Source organism: Pezoporus occidentalis, unplaced genomic scaffold (assembly GCF_034315485.1).
Source record: "Pezoporus occidentalis ecotype Australia unplaced genomic scaffold, CSIRO_AGI_Poc_V1 ctg1401, whole genome shotgun sequence".
Lineage (NCBI taxonomy): Eukaryota > Metazoa > Chordata > Aves > Psittaciformes > Psittacidae > Pezoporus > Pezoporus occidentalis.
Window position 1 is genome coordinate 268 of NW_026913212.1, and position 13,350 is coordinate 13,617.

The 13,350-nt window shown below is 56.9% G+C and overlaps 1 protein-coding gene across 1 annotated transcript; it reads right to left on the bottom strand.

Moving 5' to 3' along the window:
• Window positions 1–372: 372 nt before the first annotated feature.
• On the bottom strand, window positions 373–13,065 carry LOC134159148 (cleavage and polyadenylation specificity factor subunit 1-like; the record flags this gene model as incomplete). The annotated part of the gene is made up of 6 exons (XM_062609811.1): window positions 12,904–13,065; window positions 8,634–8,786; window positions 6,185–6,361; window positions 962–1,028; window positions 812–859; window positions 373–410 (listed from the first exon to the last, which is right to left on the bottom strand). Coding segments are annotated over exons 1-6 (591 nt in total), but the record flags the coding sequence as incomplete, so codon positions are not given.
• Between the last annotated feature and the right edge of the window lie 285 nt (window positions 13,066–13,350).

Sequence of the window (13,350 nt, forward strand, 5' to 3'; positions counted from 1 at the left end):
CCCCATCCCATCCCATCCAATCCATCCCATCCCATCCCATCCATCCCATCCCATCCATCCATCCCATCCATCCCATCCATCCCATCCATCCATCCATCCATCCCATCCATCCTTGTGTCCATCCATCCCATCCATCCTTGTGTCCATCCATCCCATCCATCCCATCCATCCTTGTGTCCATCCATCCCATCCATCCCATCCATCCATCCATCCATCCATCCATCCCATCCATCCATCCATCCCATCCCATCCCATTCCCATCTGATCCATCCCATCCCATCCCATTTAATCCATCCCATCCCATTACATTCCATCTGATCCATCCCATCCCATCCCATTCCCATCCCATCCATCCCATCCCATCCATCCAGCGCGGCGGAGCAGGCGCAGCCCCCCCAGGCTCTCCTTGGCTGCCAATGGGAGAGCAGCGCGGCGGCACGTGACCACACACCACCCAGTGCGTCACGTGATCCCACATCCCATCCATCCCATCCCATCCCATCCATCCCATCCATCCCATCCCATCCATCCCATCCCATCCATCCCATCCCATCCCATCCCATCCCATCCCATCCCATCCATCCCATCCCATCCCATCCATCCCATCCATCCCATCCATCCCATCCCATCCCATCCCATCCATCCCATCCATCCCATCCCATCCATCCCATCCCATCCCATCCCATCCCATCCATCCCATCCCCATCCCATCCCATCCCATCCCATCCCATCCCATCCATCCCATCCCATCCATCCCATCCCATCCATCCCATCCATCCCATCCCATCCCATCCCATCCATCCCATCCCACCTTCAGGCAGGTACATGTACACCAGCAGGTTCTGATCCCGGTCGGACACTGGGGACAAAACCAGGATTCACCGGTGCCCCCCCGATCCGTGGGGATGCAGGGATGGGGCTGGACCCCCCCACACCCCAACCTCTGCCCCCCAAGTGGTACCCAGGAAGCCGAGCTGGGAGCTGTCCACCATGAAGTCCACGCTGTAGACCTCGAGGGGCTTCGCGTCCTATGGGGCGAGGGGGGGGGTGGTCAGTGGGGGCATGGGAATGGGGTGGGGGGGTGGACACGGTGGGGGGGGGGAGGGAGAAGGGGATGGGGTTGAGGAGGGAGGATCAAGGTGGAGATGGTGGAGATGGAGATGATGGAGATGGAGATGGTGGAGATGGAGATGGTGGAGATGGAGATGGTGGAGATGGAGATGATGGAGATGGAGATGGTGGAGATGGTGGAGATGGAGATGGTGGAGATGGAGATGGTGGAGATGGAGATGGTGGAGATGGTGGAGATGGAGATGGTGGAGATGGAGATGGTGGAGATGGAGATGGTGGAGATGGTGGAGATGGAGATGGTGGAGATGGAGATGGTGGAGATGGAGATGATGGAGATGGAGATGATGGAGATGGAGATGGAGATGGTGGAGATGGAGATGGTGGAGATGGAGATGGTGGAGATGGAGATGGTGGAGATGGAGATGGTGGAGATGGAGATGGTGGAGATGGAGATGGTGGAGATGGAGATGGTGGAGATGGAGATGATGGAGATGGAGATGGTGGAGATGGAGATGATGGAGATGGAGATGATGGAGATGGAGATGGTGGAGATGGAGATGATGGAGATGGAGATGGAGGAGATGGAGATGATGGAGATGGAGATGGTGGAGATGGAGATGGTGGAGATGGAGATGATGGAGATGGTGGAGATGGAGATGGTGGAGATGGAGATGATGGAGATGGAGATGGAAATGGAGATGGTGGAGATGGTGGAGATGGAGATGGAGATGGTGGAGATGGAGATGATGGAGATGGTGGAGATGGAGATGGAGATGGAGATGGTGGAGATGGAGATGGTGGAGATGGAGATGGAGATGGTGGAGATGGAGATGGTGGAGATGGAGATGGTGGAGATGGAGATGGTGGAGATGGAGATGGTGACGATGGAGATGGTGGAGATGGAGATGATGGAGATGGTGGAGATGGAGATGGTGGAGATGGAGATGATGGAGATGGAGATGGAAATGGAGATGGTGGAGATGGTGGAGATGGAGATGGAGATGGTGGAGATGGAGATGATGGAGATGGAGATGATGGAGATGGAGATGGTGGAGATGGAGATGGTGACGATGGAGATGGTGGAGATGGAGATGGTGGAGATGGAGATGGTGGAGATGGAGATGATGGAGATGGAGATGGAGGAGATGGAGATGGTGGAGATGGAGATGATGGAGATGGAGATGGAGATGATGGAGATGGAGATGATGGAGATGGAGATGATGGAGATGGAGAGGGTGGAGATGGAGATGGAGATGGTGGAGATGGAGATGATGGAGATGGAGATGATGGAGATGGAGATGGTGGAGATGGAGATGGTGGAGATGGAGATGGTGGAGATGGAGATGATGGAGATGGAGATGGTGGAGATGGAGATGGAGGAGATGGAGATGGAGGAGATGGAGATGGTGGAGATGGAGATGGTGGAGATGGAGATGGTGGAGATGGAGATGATGGAGATGGTGGAGATGGAGATGATGGAGATGGAGATGGTGGAGATGGAGATGGTGGAGATGGAGATGGTGGAGATGGAGATGGTGGAGATGGAGATGATGGAGATGGTGGAGATGGAGATGATGGAGATGGAGATGGTGGAGATGGAGATGGTGGAGATGGAGATGGAGATGATGGAGATGGTGGAGATGGAGATGATGGAGATGGAGATGGTGGAGATGGAGATGGAGATGATGGAGATGGTGGAGATGGAGATGATGGAGATGGAGATGGTGGAGATGGAGATGGTGGAGATGGAGATGGAGATGGTGGAGATGGAGATGGTGGAGATGGAGATGATGGAGATGGAGATGGTGGAGATGGAGATGGTGGAGATGGAGATGGAGATGGTGGAGATGGAGATGATGGAGATGGAGATGGTGGAGATGGAGATGGTGGAGATGGAGATGGAGATGATGGAGATGGAGATGGTGGAGATGGAGATGATGGAGATGGAGATGGTGGAGATGGAGATGGTGGAGATGGAGAGGGTGGAGATGGAGATGGTGGAGATGGAGATGATGGAGATGGTGGAGATGGAGATGATGGAGATGGAGATGGTGGAGATGGAGATGGTGGAGATGGAGATGATGGAGATGGAGATGGTGGAGATGGAGATGGTGGAGATGGAGATGGTGGAGATGGAGATGATGGAGATGGAGATGGTGGAGATGGAGATGGAGGAGATGGAGATGGAGGAGATGGAGATGGTGGAGATGGAGATGGTGGAGATGGAGATGGTGGAGATGGAGATGATGGAGATGGTGGAGATGGAGATGATGGAGATGGAGATGGTGGAGATGGAGATGGTGGAGATGGAGATGGTGGAGATGGAGATGGTGGAGATGGAGATGATGGAGATGGTGGAGATGGAGATGGTGGAGATGGAGATGGTGGAGATGGAGATGGTGGAGATGGAGATGATGGAGATGGAGATGGTGGAGATGAAGAGGGTGGAGATGGAGATGGTGGAGATGGAGATGGTGGAGATGGAGATGATGGAGATGAAGATGATGGAGATGGAGATGGTGGAGATGGAGATGATGGAGATGTTGGAGATGAAGATGGAGAAGATGAAGATGGAGATGATGAAGATGAGATTGATGGAGATGATGCCAATGAAGATGAGGATGATGGAGATGCAGAAGATGAAGATGATGGAGATGGAGATGATGAAGATGGACACAATGGAAATGAGTGATATTATGCCGATGAAGATGAGGTTGATGAAGGTGGAGATGATGGAGACGATGGAGATGGAAAAGATGAGGTTGGAGAAGATGAGGAGGATGACAACAGACCCAATGGAGGGGAAGAAGACGGAGAAGGTAAAGGGGATGAGGATGGGGATGAAGAGGATCAAGACGGAGATGGAGACAATGGAGAGGGAGAGGATGGAGATGGAGAGGATGCCGATGAAGATGAGGATTATGAAGATGGAGATGATGGAGATGAAGATGGAGACAATGGAGACGGAGATGATGCCAATGAAGATGGAGAAGATGATGAAGATGGAGACGATGGAGATGATGCCAATGAAGATGATGCCGATGAAGATGAGGATGATGAAGATAGAGAAGATGCAGACAATGGAGATGATGAGGATGGAGAAGATGAGGATGGTGATGGACACGATGAAGGGGATGGAGATGGAGAAGGGAAAGGGGGTGAGGAGGGGGATGAAGAGGATCAACATGGAGACGATGGAGATGGAGACAATGGAAGTGAAGAAGACAAAGATGGAGAAGATGAAGATGATGAAGATGGAGACGATGGAGATGATGCCGATGAAGATGACGCCAATGAAGATGACACCGATGAAGAGGACACCAATGAAGATGACGCCAATGAAGATGACGCCGATGAAGATGAGGATGATGAAGATGACACCAATGAAGATGATGCCGATGAAGATGAGGATGATGAAGATGACACCAATGAAGATGAGGATGATGAAGATGACACCAATGAAGATGACGCCGATGAAGATGAGGATGATGAAGATGACACCAATGAAGATGACACCAATGAAGATGATGATGAAGATGACGCCAATGAAGATGACGCCGATGAAGATGACACCAATGAAGATGACACCAATGAAGATGACAATGAAGATGACACCGATGAAGAGGACACCAATGAAGATGATGCCAATGAAGATGACGCCAATGAAGATGACGCCAATGAAGATGAGGATGATGAAGATGACGCCAATGAAGATGACGCCGATGAAGATGAGGATGATGAAGATGACACCAATGAAGATGACGCCGATGAAGATGAGGATGATGAAGATGACACCAATGAAGATGACACCAATAATGATGATGATGAAGATGACGCCAATGAAGATGACGCCGATGAAGATGACACCAATGAAGATGACACCAATGAAGATGACAATGAAGATGACGCCAATGGACACCAATGAAGATGACGCTGATGAAGATGACGCCAATGAAGATGGGGATTATGATGATGACACCAATGAAGATGACACCAATGAAGACAACACCGATGAAGACGACACCAATGAAGATGACACCAATAACGATGAGGATGATGAAGATGACACCAATGAAGATGACGCCAATGAAGATGACACCAATGAAGATGACAATGAAGATGACGCCAATGAAGATGACACCAATGAAGATGACAATGAAGATGACGCCAATGAAGATGAGGATGATGAAGATGACGCCAATGAAGATGAGGATGATGAAGATGACGCCAATGAAGATGATGCCAATGAAGATGATGCCAATGAAGATGACGCCAATAAAGATGAGGATGATGAAGATGACGCCAATGAAGATGACACCAATGAAGATGACACCAATAAAGATGAGGATGATGATGATGACACCAATGAAGATGATGCCAATGAAGATGAGGATGATGAAGATGACACCAATGAAGATGACGCTGATGAAGATGACACCAACAATGACGATGATGAAGATGACACCAATAAAGATGAGGATGACGAAGATGACGCCAATGAAGATGACACCAATGAAGATGATGCCGATGAAGATGAGGATGATGAAGATGACACCAATGAAGACGACGCCGATGAAGATGACACCAACAACGATGACAATGATGAAGATGACACCAACAACGATGACAATGATGAAGATGACACCAACGATGACGATGATGAAGATGACACCAACGATGACGCCGATGAAGATGACACCAACAACGATGAGGATGATGAAGATGACACCAATGAAGATGACGCCAATGAAGATGACACCAATGAAGATGACACCAATAACGATGACACCAATGAAGACGTCAATGAACATGACAATGATGAAGATGACACCAATAAAGATGAGGATGATGAAGATGACACCAATGAAGATGACACCAATGAAGACGACGCCAATGAAGATGACACCAACAACGATGACAATGATGAAGATGACACCAACGACGACGATGACGAAGATGACACCAACGATGACAATGATGAAGATGACACCAACAACGACGACGATGACGAAGATGACACCAATAAAGATGACGCCGATGAAGATGACGCCCATGAAGAGGCCAAGGCCGGCTCTGCCCCCCACCGCCCCCCGTGCCCCACACCGCCCCGCACCCGGCTGACGAGGGACAGGGTCTTGCTCTCCTCCTGGTAGCGCAGCAGGGAGATGCTCTTCATGAGGTCGGCGGCCAGGATGAAGTTCTTGACGCTGATCATGCGGTGGATGTAGAGCTGCGTGTCGATGAAGGCCATGCCCGTCAGGTCGTGGTCCTTCAGGCTCCACAGGAAGATCTGGGGCGGGCGGGGGGGGAATAGGGGGAGAGGGGGCTCAGAACAAAGTTGAGGTCCTCAACCCAACCATGAGCTCCTCAACCCAACCTTGAGCTCCTCAACCCAACCTTGAGCTCCTCAACCCAACCTTGAGCTCCTCAACCCAACCTTGAGCTCCTCAACCCAACCTTGAGGTCCTCAACCCAACTTTGAGCTCCTCAACCCAACCTTGAGCTCCTCAACCCAACCTTGAGGTCCTCAACACAACCTTGAGGTACTCGACCCAACCTTGAGCTCCTCGACCCAACCATGAGCTCCTCAACCCAACCTTGAGCTCCTCAACCCAACCTTGAGCTCCTCAACCCAACCTTGAGCTCCTCAACCCACCCCTGAGCTCCTCAACCCAACCTTGAGCTCCTCGACCCAACCTTGAGCTCCTCAACCCAACCTTGAGCTCCTCAACCCAACCTTGAGCTCCTCAACCCAACCTTGAGCTCCTCGACCCAACCTTGAGCTCCTCGACCCAACCTTGAGCTCCTCAACCCAACCTTGAGCTCCTTGACCCAACTTTGAGCTCCTCGACCCAACCTTGAGCTCTTCGACCCAACTTTGAGCTCCTCAACCCAACCTTGAGCTCAACCCAACCTTGAGCTCCTCAACCCAACCATGACGTCCTCAACCCAACCTTGAGGTCCTCAACCCAACCTTGAGCTCCTCAACCCAACCCTGAGCTCCTCAACCCAACCTTGAGGTCCTCAACCCAACCTTGAGGTCCTCAACCCAACCTTGAGCTCCTCAACCCAACCTTGAGCTCCTCAACCCAACCTTGAGGTCCTCAACCCAACCTTGAGCTCCTCGACCCAACCCTGAGCTCCTCAACCCAACCTTGAGCTCCTCAACCCAACCTTGAGCTCCTCGACCCAACCTTGAGCTCCTCGACCCAACCTTGAGGTCCTCAACCCAACCTTGAGCTCCTCAACCCAACCTTGAGCTCCTCGACCCAACCTTGAGCTCCTCAACCCAACCTTGAGCTCCTCAACCCAACCTTGAGCTCCTCAACCCAACCTTGAGCTCCTCAACCCAACCTTGAGCTCCTCAACCCAACCTTGAGCTCCTCGACCCAACCTTGAGCTCAACCCAACCTTGAGCTCCTCGACCCAACCTTGAGCTCCTCGACCCAACCTTGAGGTCCTCAACCCAACCTTGAGCTCCTCAACCCAACCTTGAGCTCCTCGACCCAACCTTGAGCTCCTCAACCCAACCTTGAGCTCCTCAACCCAACCTTGAGCTCCTCAACCCAACCTTGAGCTCCTCGACCCAACCTTGAGCTCAACCCAACCTTGAGCTCCTCGACCCAACCTTGAGCTCCTCGACCCAACCTTGAGGTCCTCAACCCAACCTTGAGCTCCTCGACCCAACCTTGAGCTCCTCGACCCAACCTTGAGCTCCTCAACCCAACCTTGAGCTCCTCAAAGCCCCATCCCAGCCCCACCTTCTGCCCCATAGCGGCCCCACCTTCTGCCCTATAGCGGACACCAGGTCCCCCAGCCCCACCTTCTGCCCTATAGCGGCCCCACCTTCTGCCCTATAGCGGACACCAGGTCCCCCAGCCCCACCTTCTGCCCTATAGCGGACACCAGGTCCCCCAGCCCCACCTTCTGCCCTATAGCGGACACCAGGCACCCCAGCCCCACCTTCTGCCCTATAGCGGACACCAGGTCCCCCAGCCCCACCTTCTGCCCCATAGCGGACACCAGGCACCCCAGCCCCACCTTCTGCCCCATAGCGGCCCCACCTTCTGCCCTATAGCGGACACCAGGTCCCCCAGCCCCACCTTCTGCCCTATAGCGGACACCAGGTCCCCCAGCCCCACCTTCTGCCCTATAGCGGACACCAGGTCCCCCAGCCCCACCTTCTGCCCCATAGCGGCCCCACCTTCTGCCCTATAGCGGACACCGGGCACCCCAGCCCCACCTTCTGCCCTATAGCGGACACCAGGCACCCCAGCCCCACCTTCTGCCCCATAGCGGCCCCACCTTGTGCCCTATAGTGGACACCAGGCACCCCAGCCCCACCTTCTGCCCTATAGCGCACACCAGGTCCCCCAGCCCCACCTTCTGCCCTATAGCGGCCCCACCTTCTGCCCTATAGCGGACACCAGGCACCCCAGCCCCACCTTCTGCCCTATAGCGGACACCAGGTCCCCCAGCCCCACCTTCTGCCCTATAGCGGACACCAGGTCCCCCAGCCCCACCTTCTGCCCTATAGCGGACACCAGGTCCCCCAGCCCCACCTTCTGCCCTATAGCGGACACCAGGTACCCCGCGCAGTGGCACAGCGCCGTCACGGGTCCCTTCTGCTCCTTCTCGTAGAGGACCTTGAACTTGTTCTTGGTCAGGGGCAGCCCCGGCTCCGGCACCACCTCGATGATGTCCAGGATCAGGATCTGCACCCAGAGCACCCAATGGGTGAGCACCCACAGGGGCACCCACAGCACCCATCAACCACCGCCCACAGCACCCATGGGTGAGCAACCACAGCACCCATGGGGTGAGCACCCACAGGGGCACCCAAAGCCCCACAGCACCCATGGGTGAGCAACCACAGCACCCATGGGTGAGCACCCAGAGGGGCACCCACAGCACCCATCAACCACCGCCCACAGCACCCATGGGTGAGCACCCACAGGGGCACCCACAGCACCCATGGGGTGAGCACCCACAGCACCCATGGGTGAGCACCCAGAGAGGTACCCACACCACCCAATGGGGTGAGCACCCACAGCACCCATGGGTGAGCACCCAGAGGGGCACCCAGAGCACCCATCAACCACCCCCCATAGCACCCATGGGTGAGCACCCAGAGCACCCATCAACCACCACCCACAGCACCCATGGGTGAGCAACCACAGCACCCATAGGGTGAGCACCGAGAGGGGAACCCACAGCACCCAATGGGTGAGCACCCAGAGGGGTACCCACAGCACCCATCAACCACCGCCCACAGCACCCATGGGTGAGCACCCAGAGCACCCATGGGTGAGCACCCACAGGGGCACCCATAGCACCCAATGGGGTGAGCACCCATAGGGTGAGCACCCAGAGCACCCATCAACCACTGCCCACAGCACCCATGGGTGAGCAACCACAGCACCCATGGGGTGAGCACCCACAGGGGCACCCATAGCACCCATAGGGTGAGCACCCAGAGGGGCACCCAAAGCCCCACAGCACCCATGGGTGAGTAACCACAGCACCCATAGGGTGAGCACCCAGAGCACCCATCAACCACCCCGCACAGCACCCATGGGTGAGCAACCACAGCACCCATGGGGTGAGCACCCAGAGGGGAACCCACAGCACCCAATGGGGTGAGCACCCACAGCACCCATGGGGTGAGCACCCAGAGGGGAACCCACAGCACCCATGGGGTGAGCACCCAGAGGGGAACCCAAAGCCCCACAGCACCCATGGGTGAGCAACCACAGCACCCATGGGGTGAGCACCCAGAGGGGCACCCAAAGCCCCACAGCACCCATGGGTGAGCAACCACAGCACCCATAGGGTGAGCACCCAGAGGGGCACCCAAAGCCCCACAGCACCCATGGGTGAGCAACCACAGCACCCATGGGGTGAGCACCCAGAAGGGAACCCACAGCACCCATAGGGTGAGCACCCAGAGGGGCACCCAAAGCCCCACAGCACCCATGGGTGAGCAACCACAGCACCCATGGGGTGAGCACCCACAGGGGCACCCATAGCACCCATAGGGTGAGCACCCAGAGGGGCACCCAAAGCCCCACAGCACCCATGGGTGAGTAACCACAGCACCCATAGGGTGAGCACCCAGAGCACCCATCAACCACCGCCCACAGCACCCATGGGTGAGCAACCACAGCACCCATGGGGTGAGCACCCAGAGGGGAGGGAACCCATAGCACCCAATGGGTGAGCACCCACAGGGGCACCCAAAGCCCCACAGCACCCATGGGTGAGCAACCACAGCACCCATAGGGTGAGCACCCAGAGCACCCATCAACCACCGCCCACAGCACCCATGGGTGAGCAACCACAGCACCCATGGGGTGAGCACCCACAGGGGCACCCATAGCACCCATAGGGTGAGCACCCAGAGGGGCACCCAAAGCCCCACAGCACCCATGGGTGAGTAACCACAGCACCCATAGGGTGAGCACCCAGAGGGGAACCCATAGCACTCATAGGGTGAGCACCCACAGCACCCATGGGTGAGCACCCAGAGCACCCAATGGGGTGAGCACCCACAGCACCCATGGGTGAGCACCCAGAGCACCCAATGGGGTGAGCACCCACAGCACCCATGGGTGAGCACCCAGAGCACCCAATGGGGTGAGCACCCACAGCACCCATGGGTGAGCACCCAGAGCACCCAATGGGGTGAGCACCCACAGCACCCATGGGTGAGCACCCAGAGCACCCAATGGGGTGAGCACCCACAGCACCCATGGGTGAGCAACAACAGCACCCATCAACCACCCCCCACAGCACCCATTGGGTGAGCACCCAGGGGGGCACCCACAGCACCAATGGGTGAGCACCCAGAGGGAAACCCATAGCACCCAATGGGGTGAGCACCCACAGGGGAACCCCCAGCACCCATAGGGTGAGCACCCAGAGGGGCACCCATAGCACCCATGGGGGAGCCCAGAGCACCCAAAGGGTCCCCCAAGCCCTATGGGTGTCCCCCAGCACCCCATAGCACCCAAAGGGACCCCCAAGTACCCCCAAGACCCCATAGCATCCCTTGGGACCCCCAGAGCATCCCTTGGAACTCTTGGGTACCACAAGACCCCAGAGCATCCCCAATGACCCCAAAGCACCCAAAGGGTCCTCCCCAAGCCCCATGGGACCCCCAAGTACCCCAGAGCATCCCTTGGAACTCTTGGGTACCACAAGACCCCAGAGCATCCCCCATGACCCCAGAGCACCCAAAGGACCCTCCCAAGCCCCATGGGTGCCCCCCAACACCCCATAGCACCCCATGGGACCCCCAAGACCCCATAGCATCCCTTGGGACCCCCAGAGCATCCCTTGGGTCTCTCGGGTACCACAAGCCCCCCAGAGCATCCCTTGGGTACCACAAGCCCCCAGAGCATCCCTTGGGTACCACAAGCCCCCAGAGCATCCCCCATGACCCCAGAGCACCCAAAGGACCCTCCCAAGCCCCATGGGTGCCCCCCAACACCCCATAGCACCCCATGGGACCCCCAAGACCCCATAGCATCCCTTGGGACCCCCAGAGCATCCCTTGGGTCTCTTGGGTACCACAAGCCCCCCAGAGCATCCCTTGGGTACCAGAAGCCCCCAGAGCATCCCATGGGTACCACAAGCCCCCAGAGCATCCCATGGGTACCACAAGCTCCCAGAGCATCCCATGGGTACCACAAGCCTCCAGAGCATCCCTTGGGTACCACAAGCCTCCAGAGCATCCCTTGGGTACCACAAGCCCCCAGAGCATCCCTTGGCATCCCCAAGCCCCCAGAGCATCCCTTGGGTACCACAAGCCCCAAGAGCATCCCTTGGGTACCACAAGCTCCCAGAGCATCCCATGGGTACCACAAGCCTCCAGAGCATCCCTTGGGTACCACAAGCCCCCAGAGCATCCCTTGGGTACCACAAGCCTCCAGAGCATCCCTTGGGTACCACAAGCCCCCAGAGCATCCCTTGGGTACCACAAGCCCCAAGAGCATCCCTTGGGTACCACAAGCCCCCAGAGCATCCCCCACGCCCCCAGAGCACCCAAAGGACCCCCCCAAGCCCCATGGGACCCCCAAGTACCCCCAAGACCCCAGAGCATCCCTTGGCATCCCCAAGACCCCAGAGCATCCCTTGGGTCTCTTGGGTACCACAAGCCCCCAGAGCATCCCCCATGACCCCAGAGCACCCAAAGGTACCCCCAGAGCATCCCTTGGGTACCACAAGCCCCCAGAGCATCCCTTGGGTATCTTGGGTACCACAAGACCCCAGAGCATCCCTTGGGACCCCCAGAGCATCCCTTGGGACTCTTGGGTACCACAAGCCCCCAGAGCATCTCCCATGACCCCAGAGCACCCAAAGGGTCCCCCAAGCCCTATGGGTGCCCCCCAGCACCCCATGGGACCCCCAAGTACCCCCAAGACCCCAGAGCATCCCTTGGGACTCTTGGGTACCACAAGCCCCCAGAGCATCCCCCATGACCCCAGAGCATCCTTTGGGTACCACAAGCTCCCAGAGCATCCCTTGGGTACCACAAGCCCCCAGAGCATCCCCCATGACCCCAGAGCATCCCTTGGCATCCCCAAGCCCCCAGAGCATCCCTTGGGTACCAGAAGCCCCCAGAGCATCCCTTGGGTACCAGAAGCCACCAGAGCATCCCTTGGGTACCACAAGCTCCCAGAGCATCCCTTGGGTACCACAAGCCCCCAGAGCATCCCTTGGGTACCACAAGCCCCCAGAGCATCCCTTGGGTACCACAAGCCCCCAGAGCATCCCCAATGACCCCAAAGCCCCCAAAGGGACCCCCCCAAGCCCCCCATTGTCTCTCACCCGCCCCCTGCACGTGACCTCCTCGCCCTGCATGAGGCACGTGCCCAGGGCCACGTAGCCCTTGAGGCCCGAGACGGTTTCCTCGCTGCGCAGGGACACGGTCTTCATGCACGTCACGTGCTCCCACTCCTCCAGGTCGATCCTTGGGGGGGGGGAGGGGAGGGGGGGGGGTGGGGGGAGGGGTATTGGGATGGGGAGATGGGGATGGGATGGTGTGGGGGGGGATGGGGTCAGAATGGGGATGGGGATGGGGATGGGGTGGGAGGGGAGTGGGAATGGGGTGGGGTGGGGATGGGGATAGGGATGGGGTGGGAGGGGAGTGGGATGGAGTGGGGGTGGGGTGGGGATGGGTGGGGTGGGGGTGGGGGGGGGGGGATGGGGTGGGGGTGGTGGGGGTGGGTGGGGATATTGGGATGGGGAGATGGGGATGGGATGGGGTGGGGGTGG